Source organism: Meles meles, chromosome 19, assembly GCF_922984935.1.
Source record: "Meles meles chromosome 19, mMelMel3.1 paternal haplotype, whole genome shotgun sequence".
In the NCBI taxonomy this organism is placed as follows: Eukaryota; Metazoa; Chordata; class Mammalia; order Carnivora; family Mustelidae; genus Meles; species Meles meles.
The window spans coordinates 4,928,177-4,947,798 of NC_060084.1; the positions used below are offsets into that span (position 1 = coordinate 4,928,177).

At 47.1% G+C, this 19,622-nt stretch overlaps 1 protein-coding gene across 3 annotated transcripts in view; it reads right to left on the reverse strand.

The window, feature by feature from the left end:
- Positions 1 to 19,622, reverse strand: part of CDH13 (cadherin 13) — a 1,016,524-nt gene that overhangs the window by 360,484 nt on the left and 636,418 nt on the right. For all 3 annotated transcript variants that reach the window (XM_045989377.1, XM_045989378.1, XM_045989379.1), the window contains one exon: positions 15,016 to 15,160. In XM_045989377.1, the coding sequence (XP_045845333.1) occupies positions 15,016 to 15,160 (145 nt within the window). The remainder of the gene's footprint in view (positions 1 to 15,015; positions 15,161 to 19,622) is intronic.

Here is a 19,622-nt window from a genome sequence, read left to right on the forward strand (position 1 = left end):
AGTAAGTCACCCATCCTCTAAGTTCCAGCTCTTTCTCTGTAAATGAGAATACTTTTATCTATTTTGGGGGGATCATGTGAGGCTGAGATGAGCAGATGTATGTGAAACCTGTAAGTCCCTATCCTGCATAAGATAGTTATGGCAAATCTGGGTGCCTACTGGACCAAAGGAGAGAGAAACAAAGACAATCTAGACAACCAGGAAACCTAGGGGGTGAAAACACAGCTCCTAAGACCTCTGGTAAGAGACGCAGGTAGAAAATCTGTCATTTTTCATTTGGGCTTATAATGTCCACCTTCTGGCTCCTGGGTGGTCAATTTCCTACCGGGGACCTGGACGAAGTGTTGGTCTTCACGAGAACAGGTAAAACTCCGACACGAATGAAACTGCCAGCACTCTCAGGTCCATATTTATGTGACATGTCAGTTCCTTCTGCAAGGTTTTTACTCTTTGAGTGTTCATGGGCCTCATGAAGGAGGCTAGCTGGAGCTGGGTGGATGAAGGTGGAAGGAGGGAGTCAACGATGGGGTCTCTCTGCCCAAATGGTTCACAAGTGCCCCTCTGTCTGTCCCTAGCTGGTCTTGATGTTTCCAAGGTCAAAAGTCTACCTGACATTCTACAACCTTCTCTGATGTTCACAGTCTTGCTTTCTGACCATTTTACTTCCAACATGGGGCTCTACCAACTCCTCCGGGAGGGGGCAGCATGACTTCTCAGGTGGCTCATGTTCCAACAGTTCGCTGGCTAGGAACTCACTTTCCAAAGTACCTACCATACACTTCATGCCAGGTTCACAGAACCAGCGTCTGGGAACAGACTCTCCAGTCCTACACCACCTTGGAGATTAACAAGACCATCAGTATCTTAAAGTCTCTGAGAACTTAACAGTAAAGAAACCAGTTTGATCATTTCCTTCCTTTATTTAGCCAAGAAGTCCTTCCAGGGATGCCCCACCCCAACTAATTCTCAAAGTTATAGTAAAATCATCGAAGACGCTGGTTATTCCTGCACTTTAACCTTATACAAGTTGGCGAATCTCTTGAACTCTGGGTATTAAATGGGGACCAGTCACAGTTAATCCCAGATCTATTCTCAATTCCCTCCTCCCCAGCCCACCATGAACACACACACGTGCACGTGCACACACAGGCATACATGTGTGCACACACCGGTTTACACATGGTTTCTCTCGCAGCCAGGGGTACTTGTGTGACACAGTTCTGCTCTGGGGGGTTGTCAATAAAAGATCACTGAAGGCTTGTGGTAAAGATTTTGCATCCCTAATGAAAAGAGCAGCCATATCTCCTGCTCCTCTCTCTTCTTCCTTTCGATATAGCTGTGAGTTTAGAGCTGTGACAAGTCTTACAGTCCCAAGAGAAAGGCCAAAGACTCACAGCGATGCTGACTGTGAGATCAGCGAAGCGAAGGAAGCAGCTACCCACCTCTCAGCTTCTGGAAATATGAGAAAAATCAACCTGAGATGTTTAAGCCACATTAATTGCTATTTTGTTACCTGCAGAGGAAAACATTCCTCACTGATACATGAAGAGATGAATTTAATCTCCAGATTCCCCCATTACGGGTTTTCTGATTCTAGAAATTTTTCTTCCAGGTGGTGTTTGCCCTTCTGCAATATAACTTGACCTTACCCTTTAAGTTGTAATTAGGATCAGGCACAGCTGGACTGTCTCATGCTATGAGGAATCAGCCCCGTGGACAGACATGGCCTAGACGAGCTTTCCAGACTGCAAATACTCAGCTGAAGCCTCCCACCCATTTTTATCGCTTGCCCGTTGGATCTCCCATAAGCAATAAAATAAACATTTCCTATTTAGATGCAAAGCCTCGGCTAGAAATGGCACTGAATGCTTCCATCGGAGACCAATGAATCAGGGGAAAGAAGTCTTTCTGTGGAGGATAAGCAGGAATACAAAGAAGTAATTAACCCATACCAAGACAGAGGACATGCAGTCTCCCTGGAGGAAGATGGCATCTGAGGTCAGACAGGCCAAGACTCAAAGTATCACCTCTGAGAATCTGTGTCAACCTCTCTGAGCCCAGGCTTCCTCATCTGAAATATGGATACAATGACATCAGCATCACCAGGAGGATGAAAGAGGAAGACAAATCTGGGAGCAGCCATCCTGATGTCCGTCCCCAGGGGCAAGTTGTGATGGCTTGTTCAAGGAGCAGAGGTATCTCTTTGACGGGGCATCTCATGGCCAAGGATGACGGGAAAGGAGAGAGAATGAGTGAATGTCTTTCACTTACAAGTCCTGCTGAAATAAGTCAGAAAGACCATAGGATGGTTATTTTTGGAAGCTGTCTTTCATTAAAGCTCATACAAGCCAATAATGACACCTGCCTTTACAGACACACACTCGGGCTGACAAAAGTTAAGGTCTCAGATACTTTATGAATATAGGGGAACTGGGGGAAATTTATGAAGGCATATCTAACTTGAACCAACCATGGGCAGAGGTTTCTAGGAACTTGACATATTAGTGCAAATTGGATTTTTTCCCCCAAAAAACGATTTTTGGGCAATCTGGTGAACATACTCCTTAGAAAGTACTTCTGAGTAATTCTTTCACTTACTCAGTTGGAATCTTTATTGATGGGGATCCCTGAGGGTGACAAACAGAAAAGCAGATGACAAGGAGACGGGCTATAAACGTGTGCAAAACAGGGAGGGACCATAAATAATGCATCTTGGAACACTACATCAAACACTAATGTTGTACTGTATGGTGACTAACATAACACAATAATAGTAAAAAAAAATACATATCCAAAAAAAAGGGAGCGACCATTTCCTGTGGGGTTGCCATATGTTGGGCCTTGCTGCCAAGAACTTACGTACATTATCTAATTTAATTCTTACAACAAAACTACAGGATGAGTAGTGTTCAGGTATGCTTTATAGAAGGGACACATTCTCAAAGACCTCAAATAATAGAAAATGTGCATAATTCAAGAGTAATCTTAACAAAGGATGGTGTGTATCCATCTTTATAAGCCAAAGCAGCACCAACCGTGGCGAAAGCAGATTTATTTAAAACCTCAACTCTGTCTTTGGCAATAAAAAGGAATGAGGTCCTGATGCACGCTCCATACAACACCAGATGCGTCTTGTCAACACGATGGCATGTTAAAGAAACCAGCCACAACAAACCACAGACTGTGCGCACCCATTTCCAGGAAAGATCCACAATAGGCAAATCCATAGAGGAAAAAAAAAAAAAGTAGATTTGTGGTCTCTTGGGGCTGAGGACTTAGGAGAGGAAATGGAAAAATGACTTCTAATAAATACAGGGCTTCCCCGGGGGATGATGGAAATGGTCCTAAATTTGTGCACCAATGAGATTTTAAAAATATTTCCATGCTGCATCATTTCAAATTTGCCTAATTCTAACTCATGCAAGAGGCTGCCATCTTGGATGGTCACCAATGCAAAATAAGGAGCTAGACACTGAAATTCGCACAGCTGATAAGAGAAAGAGCCAGGATTGGAACTTGGCTTCGTTGGTTGGCAGAGTTCTTCCCTCCCCCGTGAGGCGCAAGGTAATGGCACCATGCCCTACCACTGGGCGAACAAGTGGGTGGTAGTGGCTAATGTTTGTGGCACACGTAGTATTCATTTTGTTAGGAGGGTGCTCAAGGCTTGATAGCTATTTTCTCATTGAACAGCTACCCTTGGGGGGGGCACCACCATTGTCCCCATTTTGCAGAGGAGTTACCGACCCAAAGCTCCAAGAGGTGAAACGTCATGTTCAAGTGCTCTTGGTTAGCAGCGGAAATGGAACAGAAAACCAGACCTTTGGGTCACAGGAGACAGTGGTCTCGGTCTCAAGCCCTGGGTTGCATTCTTGTGAGAACATATTGATCTCCTGGATGAACTGACAGGCGTATCCTCATGATGTATTTCCAGCTGACTCAAGGCAAGCGAAAATATTAATATTCTCTGAAAAACCTCCTAGAGCCTTCTTAACATTCCTTGTATCCCCCCACCCCCCCAGACCTTGGGACGTGGACGTGAGGCCAGTGCGTGGATGTAAATGGCAGCCACGGGATGACGTGTATTGTCGGAGTATTTTCAGACAATCAGAGCTGCTGGACTATGATCTGAAATTACTATGATAGATGAAAATCAAAACCACTAAGCTGAGGAAGTTTCCATCATGGGGCACTGAGTAGGTTTTTGATCTAATAAGGGATACCCTAATGACAGAGGCCTAAGAACGCTTTCTAGAAAGAACTCTAAGATAATAGAGGAGACAAAGACTATTTTTGTTCCAATAAAGACTCAATTTTCTAATGATCATACACAAACTGATGGCATGAAATACAGAGAGAGGAGTAAGAGGGTTCCAATGTCTTGGGCAGCATAGCACGGCAGTTAAAAAGCGTGCCTTGGAGTCAGATTGTCTGGGCTGTAATTCTTTTTTTTTTTTTTAATATTTTATTTATTTGACAGAGAGAAATCACAAGCAGGCAGAGAGGCAGGCAGAGAGAGAGGAGGAAGCAGGCTCCCTGCTGAGCAGAGAGCCCAATGCGGGATTCAATCCCAGGACCCTGAGATCATGACCTGAACCGAAGGCAGAGGCTTTAACCCACTGAGTCACCCAGGCGCCCCCGCAACCCCTTCTAATCACAAACACAGCAGATAAAAACTGTGGCACCCTGAACACACACAGAAAACCAGAGTGGGAAAAAAACACTGAAAACCCCCCAAACCAAACTTTTGAGAAATCTTTGAAAAGAGCCAATCTTCTGAATAATAAAATAGCTTTGGGTAGACTATGCTTGGCCTGAAAAAAAAATGCAGCCATAATTACAGCAAGAAAGCTGTAAGTCTATTAAAATTTTTCTTTGATACTGGAAAACTCAATTCATGACCTATATTTTATAAAACATATACTTGAAAGGGATTTTATATGCCCTGTTCCCAGTGAGCTCAGAATATTGAATCTCTTCCATTTACTTATGAAGGGAGGTGGTTCTATACATAAATTACCAGGACATCTTTAAGGATACTGTACATATATTAAGGAGAAGGGATTCAAAAGTATTTGTATAGATAGAAGGAGACCGCACTTGGCACTCTGGCCTTTGCAGGGATGGTATTCTTAGCACCACAGGGCTGCAGTAAAAGCTGCTTTATCAAGCTCTCTGCCGATTATAAATCTTTTCTAACTGACATTTGTAGACTGTCTTGATTGATGGTCTGGCATGCCTTATGAATCCTCGAGAAGAGTCCTCCTTGAGCCTCTGCCAAGCTACCGCTAGGGGGAGGATCCGGCTCTGTTTGAGAAGGCCACCGCCGGTCACAGGGGCTGCACTGAGTTCCCTGAACAGCTAAGCTATAGGAAAATGCCTTTCCCCTCTCTCCCCTCCTCCGTCTACACACACACACACACACACACACACGCCCTACACACGCGTGAACATATGCACACATATATACACACCCACGCTCACACATGCATACAAGAGAATGTTCTCTAGACTCAGGACGACAGATCTGAACAGATCTTAACACTTTCCTGGATGACGTGGTTAAAGGACGGTGGGCGTGACGAATGGAAAGGAAAGGAAAGGACGCAGGCGTTAGTCTGAATGTGAATCCCGGCTTTCAGCATCCGTTGGCTGTGTGACTTTGGGGAAGTCACCTAAGCTCCCTGAGCTTCTGTTTCCTCAATCGTAGAGAATTGCAAGGATTTCATCGAGAGGCAGATATAAAACCTAGACTCATACCCAGTACTAGAAAAATTACACTGGTTACTGCCACTGTTTCCTTACCCAGGGCGGGTACCGTCGTCCCCCCTCGCTCCTAGTGAGATGCTCCCAGGGCCCTGCCTTTCCCCTGCACCGCAGGCTGAATTTCTCTTGTCCTTCCCTCCAGTCTGACTCTAGGAAGTCACGGGTGGCCCGTGTCTGTTTTATGTGACACCCTGACCCAAAGTCATCCTTCCCGAGCAGCAACATGTTCTCGTACCCGAGAGGCACTCCAGGGGTATTTGCCGAAGTAATGAATGAACGGCCAGTACAGATAATATTCATTTAAAAATCAAATAAAATGGGAAGGTTCGAGTGAGTCATACTTTCTACCATTTGGGCCCGTTTGTTCTTGCATGAAATACACCGAGTGGCTACCATGTGTCTGGAATTCCACGAGATGTGCAAAATTGAGAATGAAGAGAAGATGATCTGGTCCCCCTGGTCCGCAGCTTACGCCTTAGAAAGAAAACTGAAGGTAAAGTCTAGTTCATAGTTGAGGAAAATTTATAAACCTATTAAAGTTTACAGTATTAACCCAATTCCCCATGGATGGCACCGGCTGTAGTAATCCAGGACCAGAAGGAGAGTCAACATTCGGTACGCTCCCATCCATGATGGGTTCAGCACAAAATCTTACATGGCGTCTTCTCGCCACCATCACTGTTCCCATCCCGTCCAGGCCACCGTGTCATCAAGTCTGGGTTACTGGAGTGGCCCTTTGGCCTGTCCCCCCCCCCCAACATGGAAGAGCTCACATCCTCTTTGAACAGTAAGATCACATTTTACCACTGTCCTCTTTAAACCACCCAAAGGGCTTCCTACTAAATTTAAAATATAATCAAAACTTATGGAGTTCTAATCCAGGATTCTGCAAAACTGTTCTGTAAAGGGCAAAGGAAAAAAATATATATATTTATTTTTAAAAGATTTAAAAATATTTTAAATATATATTTCATTTTTTAAAAATGTATCCGTATATAGGTTATGTATATATTTGGCTCTGTGGGACATATAATCTGTGTTCCAACTATTCAGGTCTAACGGCAGCTCTTGAAAAGAGCCACAGCCAAGGCTTAAATGAATGGGCATGGCTGTGTTTCAATAAAACTTTATTAATTTTCTTAAAAAAAAAAAAAGAAAACAGACGGTGCAACAGCTTTGGCCCATGGCCCAAGGTTGGAGACTTCTGTTCTGATCTTATGTTTCCCTAGCTCCTTGAATTCCTCTGCCACTCTTTTTGCTGACCTCCTTCCCCCATGCTGGCCTCTTCTCTGTCCGTCTGTCTGTCCTGCCTGCCTCCGTCAGACCTTTGCACTTTCTGATCCCTCTGCCTGGAACATACTGGCTCGATGTCTTTACAATCGTAGGCTTTTATTCTCAGTGGTCTCAGCCTGAATGTCTTAGAAAGACCTTAGAGGGGTCTTTCTTGACCTCTCCTTCCTTATGTCACATCACCTTTCCTTATTTTATCCAAATTATTTAAATTATCTTTTGCTTCATTGGTAATTATTGTTCTGTTTCCAGGAAAATGCAAATGTCTTAAGAGTCGAGTCCTAAGTATTCTGGGCCAGTGCCCCATCGCTAGCACCTAGCGCATTCTCGGATTCAGAGAAGCTACCCCAGAAATATTTGTTGAACGGTTTAGCTGAACAAAATGGTCAGCAAGAATTGAATTGAAGTAGGAGTTTTTCTGAAATTATAACTCTTTAATGCCCTTGTGGATGTGCTACCCGGCTTTACTCGGCCGCTGCATGAAAAGTTCCGGGGCTATTCAGAGCGGATCTTTCCACATGAGGGATGGATTCCAAGGCTTTGGTGTCTGCCATGCTCTGCGCCGTAACAAATCAAGGACTTTCTCATTTTTATTGTGTAGTTGCTCAACTGTCATCCGATTTCCATTTTGGCTAAGAACTCCCGTCAGATTTATTCTTTCAAAAGGTTATGGAATGATCACCAAGTTTCTGAAGCTGCTGATGCTTCTTTTCCCTCCCCCCACGTCAAAGTATGATTTCATTTTAATTAAGCTAATTTTTTATTTTATTGTTCACTATTTGATGTCATAAATCCTTCTTTTTCCCCAGTGTAGGCGGGTAGACGGATGACTCCCAGCTCAACTCTGAAGTCTATGCAGCAAATTCGTGGGGCATGGTTGCCAAGTGCTTCTTTTTAGGAGGGAGTAACCTCCGTGACCATGAGAGTCATAGATCTTCAGTTCCCCAGGTTGTCCTCAGTGCCCAGAATGCAAAGATCTGACATAAAGGAGTAGGAGGTTGGAGGACTGGCAGTGGGGAGACAGACACACAAGGCTGACCAGAAACAAAGACTTCCTCTTAGAGAGAAGCAGGATTCAAGAAACGACGTGTCATCTGCCTCTTGAACTGTCCCCAACCTCCAACCCTAAATTCCTCATATAGGTGTTCAGGTGGAGAGAGGGCTAGGGATAAACATGAGAAGACTGGTTTTCAAAGTTGCCCACACTGAAGATGATACACACAGTCTTAGTGGTTGGGGAAGTTTTTAACAGAATAAAGGGGTTCAGGCTTTCTCCCACGTCTCACAAAGTCTTATGGCATTTCAAAGCCTCCAGTGGACCTGTGTCAATCGGTTTAAAACGTGCAGTGGTGTCCATCAGAGAGGGACTGGGGTAGAAAGGAGGGAACATTAGGGGCTATGATAAGGTTATTGATTGGCTTGGTCTGGAACCCTCGTAAGACACCACTCGGGGTACCGACAGGGTTACGAGCAACTTGGGAGAGATTCCGTTTCTTGAGTAGCTCGCAAGTTTCAGATAACTCAACACTTTTGATATACTTTACTTCTGGAATTTACCAGACGTCTCTGGTTGGATTGTGTAACTCAAATTTTGTTTTACGGTCAGCTGCACTGGAGGGATCTGTAGCGTAATTCAAGTGCAGCCCAGTGCGATCTGGATGGCCCCACAGCACAGCAGTGACACCTGACCCTTGGCACCTTCCCTCGGCTAAGACTCCGATGACGACCCCAGCAGAGAAGCAAGACCCAGAACCACAGTCCTCTTCCCGATCACAGAATCCAGGGGGGTTCTAGCGCAAGGCAGTTCACGACCTACTGAAAGAGTATGTGGAACGACCACGAAGGCTTAGAGACATTGGGTATAATCCAGAAAAACAAATTAACAGAAAGTTCACCAGCATGTTCAAACGCGAAGGCAAAGATGACGGTTTACCCTCCAGCATGAGCTTGGCCAAGATGCGGGTGTGATCCTTGGGTCAGAAGCACCATCTCGACACACGTGAAAATGTAATAAGCACATCCTCTTTCCGTCCATCCCACACGGATGGATTTGTCCTAAAGATTGTCACGCACATAGGAAGAGACGTGTCCTCTCCTGTAGAGCTGATTGTAAGTACGGAAAAGGGAAAAAACTTAAATCAATACGGAATGGCTACCTAGACGATGGCAGATCCAGACACTAGCTGTTTAAAACAACGATGTGGCTTGACATTTACTGATTTACAAAAAAAGTCCATGTGGCCCTGCAGAGTAAAGACAGCGAGTTACAGCAAGGAACACACGGCTCCGTTTCTATCAAATTGTGTAGCGCGTCCCTCAGCGTGGACATGCCCAGACAGAGCCCTGGAAGTCCTCCCACCAAGATGGTGCCTGTGGTTTTCTCTGGATGGTGAGATTTGAGGGTGATTGGATTTTTTTTTTCCTTAAAAAGGCGAAGAAAAGCAGAATTGCTTAATTTTCAGAAGAAATACATCTTCTTAAGAAAACGAGCAAAAAATCCCAATAGTCATGAGCCCAGTATTCCAGAACCCAGAGGATTGGCTGGGATGGTTGAGAAAGAAGGAGCCCACCACGTGGACATCCAAAAGTATCTGCGAGAGAGAACTGGACAGTTCGGTGGGCAGAGAAGCCACATTGCAGTGACCACGACAAGAGAACAGGGGGCCAGGAGGGGCTTTACGGCTAGGTCACACCAACAGCCTGAGGGTTTGTACCGAGCCAGGGCTCAGATAGCAATTGTCCCATATGAAACCATCGTGATGTAGACTGAGCTGTTTTGGAAACCAGAGAGGACCAGGCCATGCTAAGCTCTCAGGACAGGCTCCTGTCTCAAAGGCCAACAGATTGGACCTTTTCCCTCATGTCGGCCATGGTAGGATTTTTTAAAAAGTGAAAGTACTGAGTCTTACATAACAGAAACACAGGGGGATCCCAGAGGAAAAACAAAAGACAAAGGCCTCCTCTTCTGACAGCATGTCTTCAGGGAGGCTGGGGCGCGCCCCTCTGGGACAGGCGTCCTGGGTGGCGGGATCACAGCGCTGCCCACGCTTCAGTTCTTACTTCTTGCCGGTCTCCCTGCTTGGCTCTGTAAACCGGGAGGGGATGAGCAGCATCGAACAGGCCCCCAGCCGCACCCTCAGAGCTCAAAATAGTGCTGGCACGGGGTAGGTGCTTAGGAGTGGCCAAGATGGAAACAAGAGAGGGAGCAAGACAGGAAGCCGGAGAGGGCAAGGGCGGCTGTGCCCTCAGAAGTCAGAAGAGGGTTTAGCGGCTCATCTTGGCTCCTCTCCACCTGCTCAAGGTGAAGCGTCATCCCTCTTAGGAGTCACAACGTGCACCTCCAGGTCCTGACCCCTAGTTAAAGAGAAAGTCTGGGGCTCCTGGGGGGCTCAGCCGGTTAAGCATCTGACTCTTGGCTTTGGCTCAGGTCGTGATCTCAGGGTCGTGAGATCGAGCCTGGTGTCAGGCTCTGTGCTCAGTGTGGAGTCTGCTTATCTTCTCCCCCTGCTTTTCCCCTACGCTCTCTCTCTCTCTCTCGAATACATAAATACAATCTTTAAAAAAATTTAAAAAAATAAAATAATGAGAAAAGTCAATGTAACATTGGTTCTTTCTGGTCATGCTTTTTAGGGACTAAGGTATTTCCTCTCATCACCTCCCATCCCTAACACCCCTCCAAGCCTCTCCATCCGTCCAGGTGGTGGGTGCCTTCCTCCAAGCTGTCCCTGCTCACATTTGGGCTGGCGGGCGGAAAGCAGGGCGGGCAGAGCCGGCGGAGGCCCCCCAGCACACAGCTCCTGCAGCCTGTGGGAAGACTGCCCCCTGCTGGTCGTCCGCAATGGCCAAGGGTGCCTGGGACTTGAAGCTCCTCTGGGGGTAGTTTGTGGCCAGTGTCTGAGGGGTGTGTGGGGATGCGTATTCCAGCTCCTCAGGGCTGGGGTAACTCTGATGTGTGCGTGTTCATGTTATTTCCTAGGAACACCCCCCAACCCCCCCGCCAAGAGATCAAGCTCACAAGTGCCCAACCTGGTATCTGGCTTCCCTTACCTGGAGCCCTCCTCAGCCAGCATCCTGCATCTCCCAGGTAAAACACATGCCCTCAGGCCTCATCCCAGGGGCTCATGGTTGGCCCTTCTCCACCGTGCCCAGAAGACCACTGGTGGAAAGACACTGGGGGGTTGGTGCCAGTAGGCATTCCGGGGTCCTGCCATGCGTGTCCTCCAGGAACTCCAAGGGTCCCAGCCCTCTATCCCCACTCATGAGGTCCCGGGCTGCCTTGGGCATTCAGAAAACCCCAGGCTTGAACAGAGTTCTGGCCGCCCTTCCCCCACCACCCCAGGGCAGCCAGGGCCAGGACTTGGGTCCCATAAATCAATGCCTTGGGACTCCACAAAAGGAATAGCTCATCATTTGTGAAGTTCAAAGACCATTATTTTCTGTTGATCTTCCCTCATCCAGTACTGATTCCCCAAAACAATACCCTGGAGCTCAGTGCCGAGCAGCCAGAAACGGTCTCCTGTCTGCACACCAGATAAATACGGGTGGCCTTCCTCCATGACGGATTGGTGCTGACGGCACATCCAGGTCCACCGAAACGTGAAAATGATGCTCGGTTGTTGGGAGATGAATGTCCCTGCACACAAACTGCCTGTTTGCCTCAGCTCCCCAACATGGTACGTGGCAGGAATCATAAGAATAACGGGGGGTATTAACGACACACTAGCATCTCTTGAACCGTGGTTCATGCTGAGCGAAGCAGCGTCTCATTTAAGGTGTGCATACAGTCCTCCAGGGCGGGGACTATCACTCACCCACCCCATCTGCAGGCAAGGTGACTGAGGCTTCTAGAAGGTTCAGTCGGCTGTCCAAGCTCTCACCTGGTTAAGGAGCTGAGTGGAGCATCAAACCAAGCCTGGGTCACAGTGCCATGCTCAGGACCAGCTCCATAACCTGGGGGGTCATTGCAAAAGGAAAATGCGGGGCTCCTTGTTCGATACTTAAGAATTTCAAGGTGGTGACGTCAGAGCCTAATGCCAAGTGCCGGCCCCTGGGAGGCTGCGCAGGTCACAACCCACGAAGCTGGCCCCGATGACCTGAACTCAGAAGAAAACACTAGGAGTGACAACCAGGCCCACGTGTGACCCTGTTCAACTCCAGAGACCGAGCAGCAGTTATAAGGAGGGACTCGAGTAGCTGACTATTTGGTCAGAAGAGTGCTTTACATCGGTTTCTCTGACAGAGCAAGGGCTCGCCCTCCAGCTGGGACTGCAAAGAGTCCATGGTCAAGAACGGGAGGGAAGGTGGCCGACGCCAACACGTCCACGGGAGACAGACCAGGCCTCGAGCCAGAGACGCGGACCTGGATTCTAACTCAGCGGCCAGCTGCGGGACTTTGGCCAAGCATGCGGATCTCTTTGAGGTTCACGCTTCTCCTAGGGATGCTAAGGAGAGTGCATCCACCCCTCTGGGGAGGGAATGGTGTGGTGGAGGCAAGGACATTGGTCACAGAGGTCTCGGCACACGGTAAGCACTCAACCCCGTGCTGTCGTGGTTTGACGGCTGTCTTCTCCAGGAAGTTTGTGCGACACTTGAACGGGCACGTGATTTGCAGGTGGAGGATACAGAACTGAGCCCGGAACACTGGTCCCCATCTACTGTTTATGTGAGCGGGGCCAAGTCACAGAACACTTTCCGGGGTCAGCATTCCTTTCTGTAAAATGGGTCCGCTATGAAGATTCCACCAACCACAAAGGAGCCGCTCATTATTGATACCAGAGACGCCATTATTTCTACAGCCGGTCAGGGTTCCTTGTTCTAACTGGTAGCAGTTTAGGTTGGGGAAGGGCGATTGGAAAGGGATCCCAACCCCTGCCCCAGATTCCCACTGCCCACCAGCCTTGATGAGGTCGTCCTGCCTGGGATCCCTTAGGAGGCGCCAAGCGATCTAGGTGGTGTTTCCTCTAAAAGTTTCTCACAATGTTTCTGCACTCTTGACCCCAGATCGGACTGACTCTATCTCAGTTCCTGCTTTAAAGCCAAACCCAGAGGGGGCCGAAGAAGAAAACAACGATCCAGGCCAAATTCTGCCTAGCTGAAAGAAGCCACATAGGTATCGCATTTTTATATATTTTTATAGCATAATACTAATCATAAATAGAACTTGGAGGTGGTTTATGTTTTGCTGGAGATCCGGCCACCCTAACCGAATTACTTTGTGCTTTAAGAAATTCAGTGGACATAAAAGATTCCATTTTTCTTTGAAAATGTGACATGTATATAAAGCAATAAAATCTGAAATTCTTTCTGAAACTTTAAGGAAGGGCGCAGTGGGAGGAAAATTGGACATCGTCTAATTACATACACACATAATATACAAAGACACGCACACGCTCCTAGCCGCCTCCGACATCAGCATCGTCATTTACATTTAGAACACTTTCCTGGCCTGGCTCAAATTCCAGTTACTCGCAGACGGGACCCACCACAGATGGAAACTGGGAATCGTTTTCCCGCTCCGCTCAGACTCCAGCCTCTTTAATAGCTTTCCCCATCAGTTCCCCTGACTCGCCCCACACGTCGGCTTGTTTAAGAACATACCTGTGAACCTCAAACCCCAATTCCAGGGTCTCTCTCCCCAGGAGCCCTCCTTCTATCCAAAGCAGTCTCCGGAGAGGTGAGGGACAGGTGCCACGGGAAAGGTCCGGCCCAAAGTGATCTGACCCACTTTCACCTGCTGCTCCCCATTTTCCAGGCTGGTCGCTACTCTTCTACCTGCTGGGCTCCCCGCCAAACGCCCCCCCAGCACACACAGGCAATCCCTGCCCCTTTTTACAGAATGCCTTCACAGCCGGGAAGGGGGGAGCTTGCCCCCTGGCTCCTGGGGAGCTGAGGAAGCACAAGGGGACTGAGCTCCTTGAAGCTGGAGGGAGGTGTAGGCACCTTGCAAACAATGACTCATGGGATGGTCTATGCAGGTTACCATGACAACGCTCATGTAGCCTCATAGATCTACATGTGATTGGTACGTCCTGTCAATTCAGCGAAGGGGGGAAAACAGAACCAGTCAAAGCAGGGCTCGGGGTTTCCAACTCCCATCTGACCGACTGAATGGCTTATTTGTTTGGGCACACTCTAGACCTGGCAACAGTGAGGCTCTCCCTAGGACGCTCCCTCACCCAAATGGACTTCAAAGCTTAAAATCCAAGTCCAGGCTCACAATAGGGACTTTCGGACTTTGCTCTGTTTTGGGCCAAGCACCATAGTCAGCCGTGACTTCAGCTGCCGATCACAGAATGCTTTTACGGATAGCTCTGGCGCGAAAAAAGGGAGCTCTAAATTCTACAACCTTCCCTGATGGAAAGGTTAAGTGTGGGAAAAAAGATAAGAGGAGCTCTGTAGTAACATCACAGTAGGGCCTGTGTTTCCAGAGAGAAATAAAATGTCTTGCCTTTGGCCCTTTGACCGAAGACAAAAGTTTTCTCCATGCACCTTGTGTAAGGAAAGGGAAAAAATAAGTCCTATCTGGTTTTCTTTTTTTTTTTCTTCCCAAAATGGTTCTTATTAAAAGACAATGATGAAAGGAAGAAGTGAGGAGCTTGGGGTGAGGACCTTAATTTTCTTCAAAGCCCCGTCATACCACAAACCTCAACCTTGGGCCCTCACAAGGGTGAGCTCCATATTTATACAATGCCCACCACCAGCTGTGTGCTAGAGACTTCGATGTTGGCCGTCCCCAAAAGGTGGCTTTCAGAGATGAGGCGAGAGCCTTCCACAGCCTCCAGCACCCCCCTTCCTGTTCTGAGTTGCAGATATGCAGATCTGGCTTCTACCCAGGGAGGTAACAGGTCTGTGTTGAGACACACCAAGAAGTTGGAGTGGCAACAAAACCGTTTCTGGAATCCCCAAAGATCACAGGATGCCACTTCCCAAGCCATTATGCTAATGTAATCCAATTTCACATACCTGTGGGCGATCCTTCCATGACATGGCCAATGTAGGGGCCTTCCCGAAAGATCGGTCTGTTGTCATTCTGGTCAATCACGATGACTTCCAGAGGAACTGGTCCCTCGAGAGTTTTGCCGTTGACATCAGTGGTCTCCACAAATAGCTACGGGAGCAAAGAAATTGGGGGAGAAAGAAGGCATTAATTCATTATGAAAATGGAAGTCAGGTTCTCTGGAGAAAGTAGGTTATATCAGCAATTTTATGAGCCCTTGGCAATAGTCAAACTTTGGTTTCAGTGGATAGTCACTGGAACCAGAATATAAACTAAACATTATAGGATAAACGACAAATTTCAGTTCATGTTAGGTCCGCCTTGGGAAATTCACAATTAATTCATCAAATCTGCAAAGGAAGTCCAGAAAAGAAAAAGAGAGAAAACACTCGCAATCAGCCAGAGCGGAGAAAATGTGCTTACATTGTTTCTGTTTTTTCTAACATCATTATGCTTAAAAGGAATGTTATGCTAATAAAAATAATTGACTAAGCTGTTCTGAACAGAGTGCATTAAGAAATAACTGAAAGTGTTTATGGTGATGTTTAGGAGAAATTCGGGTCAGTAATATAGAGAGCCCTCCGGAGGTAAGAGGACATTTGCGGGGGTCCTGAGTGCGACCCCGGGATTACTGGCCACCAGGCCAGTGTAATCAAGGCGGGATTTCACAATCCTACGGGACACTTGCATACAGAGCTACCTTCAGATCTCAAAGATGAGAAAAATAATATTAAAAAAACCCCACCCCTATAAACACTCTATTGTTTATCTTGGAAACAAGGGATTATGTCATGCCATTTCCCGCGAGTCTCAGCGGTCTTATGCTCTCTTTTCTTGTGTCCAATTCCACCTTGGCCTAACTGGGCAGCAACAGTAACACTTCTCAGATGTGAGTTCTGGTCCCTCTGTCGTCCCTGATACTGCTGCTCTTGGGGAACGGGCCCCTGCGTTGGAATCCCAGCCCCACTTTTCAGGAGCTAAGTGGCCTTGAGCCCTCTGCCTGTGTCTCAGATTTCCCACCTGTCAAATGAGGTTAATAAAAAGCACCCAGTATAAGGAATAATAATCAGCATTATCCAGGGCTTACGAGGCGCTCTCTATATAAACTCACTTGGTCTTCACTCGGTAACCCCATGCATCATTTGTGAGGATAGAATGGACACAAATTAGAGGTTAAGTGGTAGAATCTGGATTTGACCTCATGAAGTCAGTTTCCAGAGTTTATACGTTTAGCCACTCTGAACCACGTTCTTAACGCACTCCCTCTCCTGCTCTCCCATGCTTCATCTACAGAAAACTAGCTGCTCCCATGGTCACTACTGTTGTGATCAGTTCCACTGTCCAAACAAGCCCAGATTAGGAAAATGACAGGGAACCACTTTTAGTTCGAATCAGCACAATCGCACCCCACCCGACGGGGCCACGAACTGGTCGCGTTCTTTTGGAAAGTAGCCTCAGAAAATCCCACAAAAGCTACAAAGGACTCGTACATTTTGTTCCATTTGGATACCACTGCTGGGTCTACGTGAGTCAGGTTGCATGATATCTATGGAAACATTCACCGATATTTTGTTATTAGAATAATGAATCACCACCGGCTTCTGCTAAACGCCCAGGGACAGGGGACTGGTTGACCGAATGTTTGTTACTGCGTCGGAGAACACAGCTGTTAGATCAAATCGTCATTCCACCTTGTCGATCCACTTAGACCATTACGCGTAAACGCACAAAATAGCACGTGACTCACGCGTGTGGAATGGGTGCGTGTGCACGGAATTTGAAGGCAGTAAGCAACAATGAAACGAGGTATGCTTGGCTAGAAGAGTATCTTTTTCCTTTTTTTTCTTTAACATCCCTTCATCCTTTCACCAGCAAACATGCGCAGAGCGTTTTAAGATCTGTGCGCAAAGGAGAGCTCGCAGGGAGTGAACTTCTGCACTTTTTCTGCTGTTTTCAAATGCCATGAGAATTCTACTAAACAAAGGAAAGCAAACAAAACCTTGGGGCAATTTTGTGTCATAATGACGGTGTGACATTTTGTCCTTGCAAAATAGCGAAAGACCTGACTTTAACTCAACCAAAAAACCGGCGTCTAAAGATAACAACGATCTTGGATCTGAAACCGAAGCTTCCTGTGGGTTTGCAGACCGCACCCACACACAGGGCAGGGAGAGGGGGAGGAGGTAAACCACGGCAGGTGGGGGGTGGCGGCGTTAACAGGGAAGGGAACTTACTCACAAGGCTTGTCTGAGGCCACTGCAAGATGAGGTCTCCACACCTGCCCTCCAGAATCTTACAAATTTACAGAGAAGCCTTGGCAGGGCTCGGCCAAGTATACCACCCATTTTGCCCCAAGTAACACACTGCGGTCTCAAGCCTGCGTCCTTGACAATGCCTCCCACTGTAGGACTGCTGGGCGGGGCTTATATCCAAAGACAGGAGAGGGGGGAGGAGCCTCGCTGATTGCCTGAGTTTGCCTCCCAGGTCAAGCGGGGGTCACGACCTTGGTCATGACCTCTTGCTGACCTTCTCCAACACTTTCACTTGTACTTGGGCAGTATCAGAAGCCACAGTAGGGTAGAGGAAGAGAAGCCCTAGGATTCCCGAATGTGCAAACTGCTGGAATGGACAGGGGCAGACTCCAGGTCCATCTCAACATAATTGAAAGATAAACAGAAACTAAGGAGATGTAATTGATTAGGATGAATGCAAAACTTTGAGCTGAATGTCATGAAACCAACTAGGTAAATAAACAAGCTTTTAGCAGTTTGTTACAATACTACCCTGATTTTGACTCCCGGATGTTTTAGTGGAAAGCAACATCATCAGAAGCAAAGAACTTAAAAAACTGCAAAGCCTATGTGGGGCACCTGTCGAGCCCCAAGTTGGGTGTAGAGATTACTTAAAAATAAGATATTTTTTTTAAAAAAGCAAAGTGCTTTTTTTTTAAGGGGCATTTATTAATTTTAAAGTCAGTTTAACAAAACATTTATTGAGATATTACTACATGTCAGTCCCTACCGTGAGTGGTACGTATCCAGCAGTCAACAAGACATTCTAGCATGAAGGGACATATATTAAGCCATGTAAAATGTATGAATAAAATAACTTCAGTTAGACATCAGGGACATGCAGGGATAGAAGAGGCTCACATATTACAACTACACTGTCCAGTATGGAAGCCATGAGTCACATGTCACTATTTCTTTCTTTTTTTTTTAAGATTTTATTTATTTATTTGACAGACAGAGAGATCACAAGGAGGCAGAGAGGCAGGCAGAGAGGGAGGGGGAAGCAGACTCCCCGCTGAGCAGAGAGCCCGACGCAGGGCTTGATCCCAGGACCCTGAGATCATGACCTGAGCCGAAGGCAGAGGCTTTAACCCACTGAGCCACCCGGGCGCCCCCACATGTGGTATTTCAATTCATACTGATAAATAAAATAAAATATCCAGTTCCTCGACCGTGCTGGCCACATCCAGGAGCTCATTAGCCACACGTAGCTACGGTACTGCACGATTCCCGGGGTGCTCTGGCTTCTCAGGCATTCAGACCCAGACCGGAATCGACACCAGGGACTCTCCCGGGTCTTACTTCTTTGAATGTGGAGTGAAGTAACAACCAGCCTTCCTAGGTCTCCAGCCTGCAGACGGCAGATTGTGGGACTTCTCAGCCTCCATAACTGTGTGCGTCAACTGCTTATACTAAATCCAGTGTGTGTGTGTGTGTGTGCGCGCACGTGCGCATGTGTGTTTATTTCTCGGGAGAACACTGACCAGTACAGGTTTCCAGGGTATCTTTTTAAATGTCTAATTAATTTATGTCACCCCATAATGGACATCTCTCAATGGTGTCTTATCCCTTTGAGGGCAAACAGCAAATTCCTTTATTTGGACAAATCTTCTTATAATCTGGCTCCAGCCCACTTCTCAAAACTCATTTCATGTCATAAGAGATCCCCTTTGTTCCTTCTGATCCAAATACACCAATCTTTTCTCGGCTCACCCCGTTCTTTCCCAGCACATATAATCCTCCTAGCAAGCACGGACTTTCTACCAGCTGTCCTGGGTGAACCCCTGCTTGGCCTTCAGATCTCAGCTCCAACATCACTGGCCAAGAAGATCTTCCCCTTACTCCAGACTCACGAGGGCGTCCCTGATTGACCCTCCCATGGTACTGGTGCCCCTCCTTTATAACATTTTCCCTAATAGAGCTTATTTACTTGTAGGATAATTCAATTAATGTCTGCCTCTCTGACAGGTCCCACGAAGGCACAGGTGTCATGAATAATCTTGACCGTTATTAAATCCTCAAGGCTGAGACCCAGTGCCTGCCCATGACAGCCACCTGCTTTGATACGGAGTGCGTAAAGCTGCTTTCACACTGACTGCATGTGGGGGCAGAGCCTCTTGAAGAGACTGGAGTCCAAATCTTGGCCTCAGCTTTGGCCATCTGTCCTTTCTTTCCATCCCTGGCACATAAGAGCTGACAGTCCGCCCCGACTCAACGGACTATAAGTCCGCTGACTCTTTGTGTTGTCTTAGTTCGTGAGGAAGAACCACAGTGGGTAAACG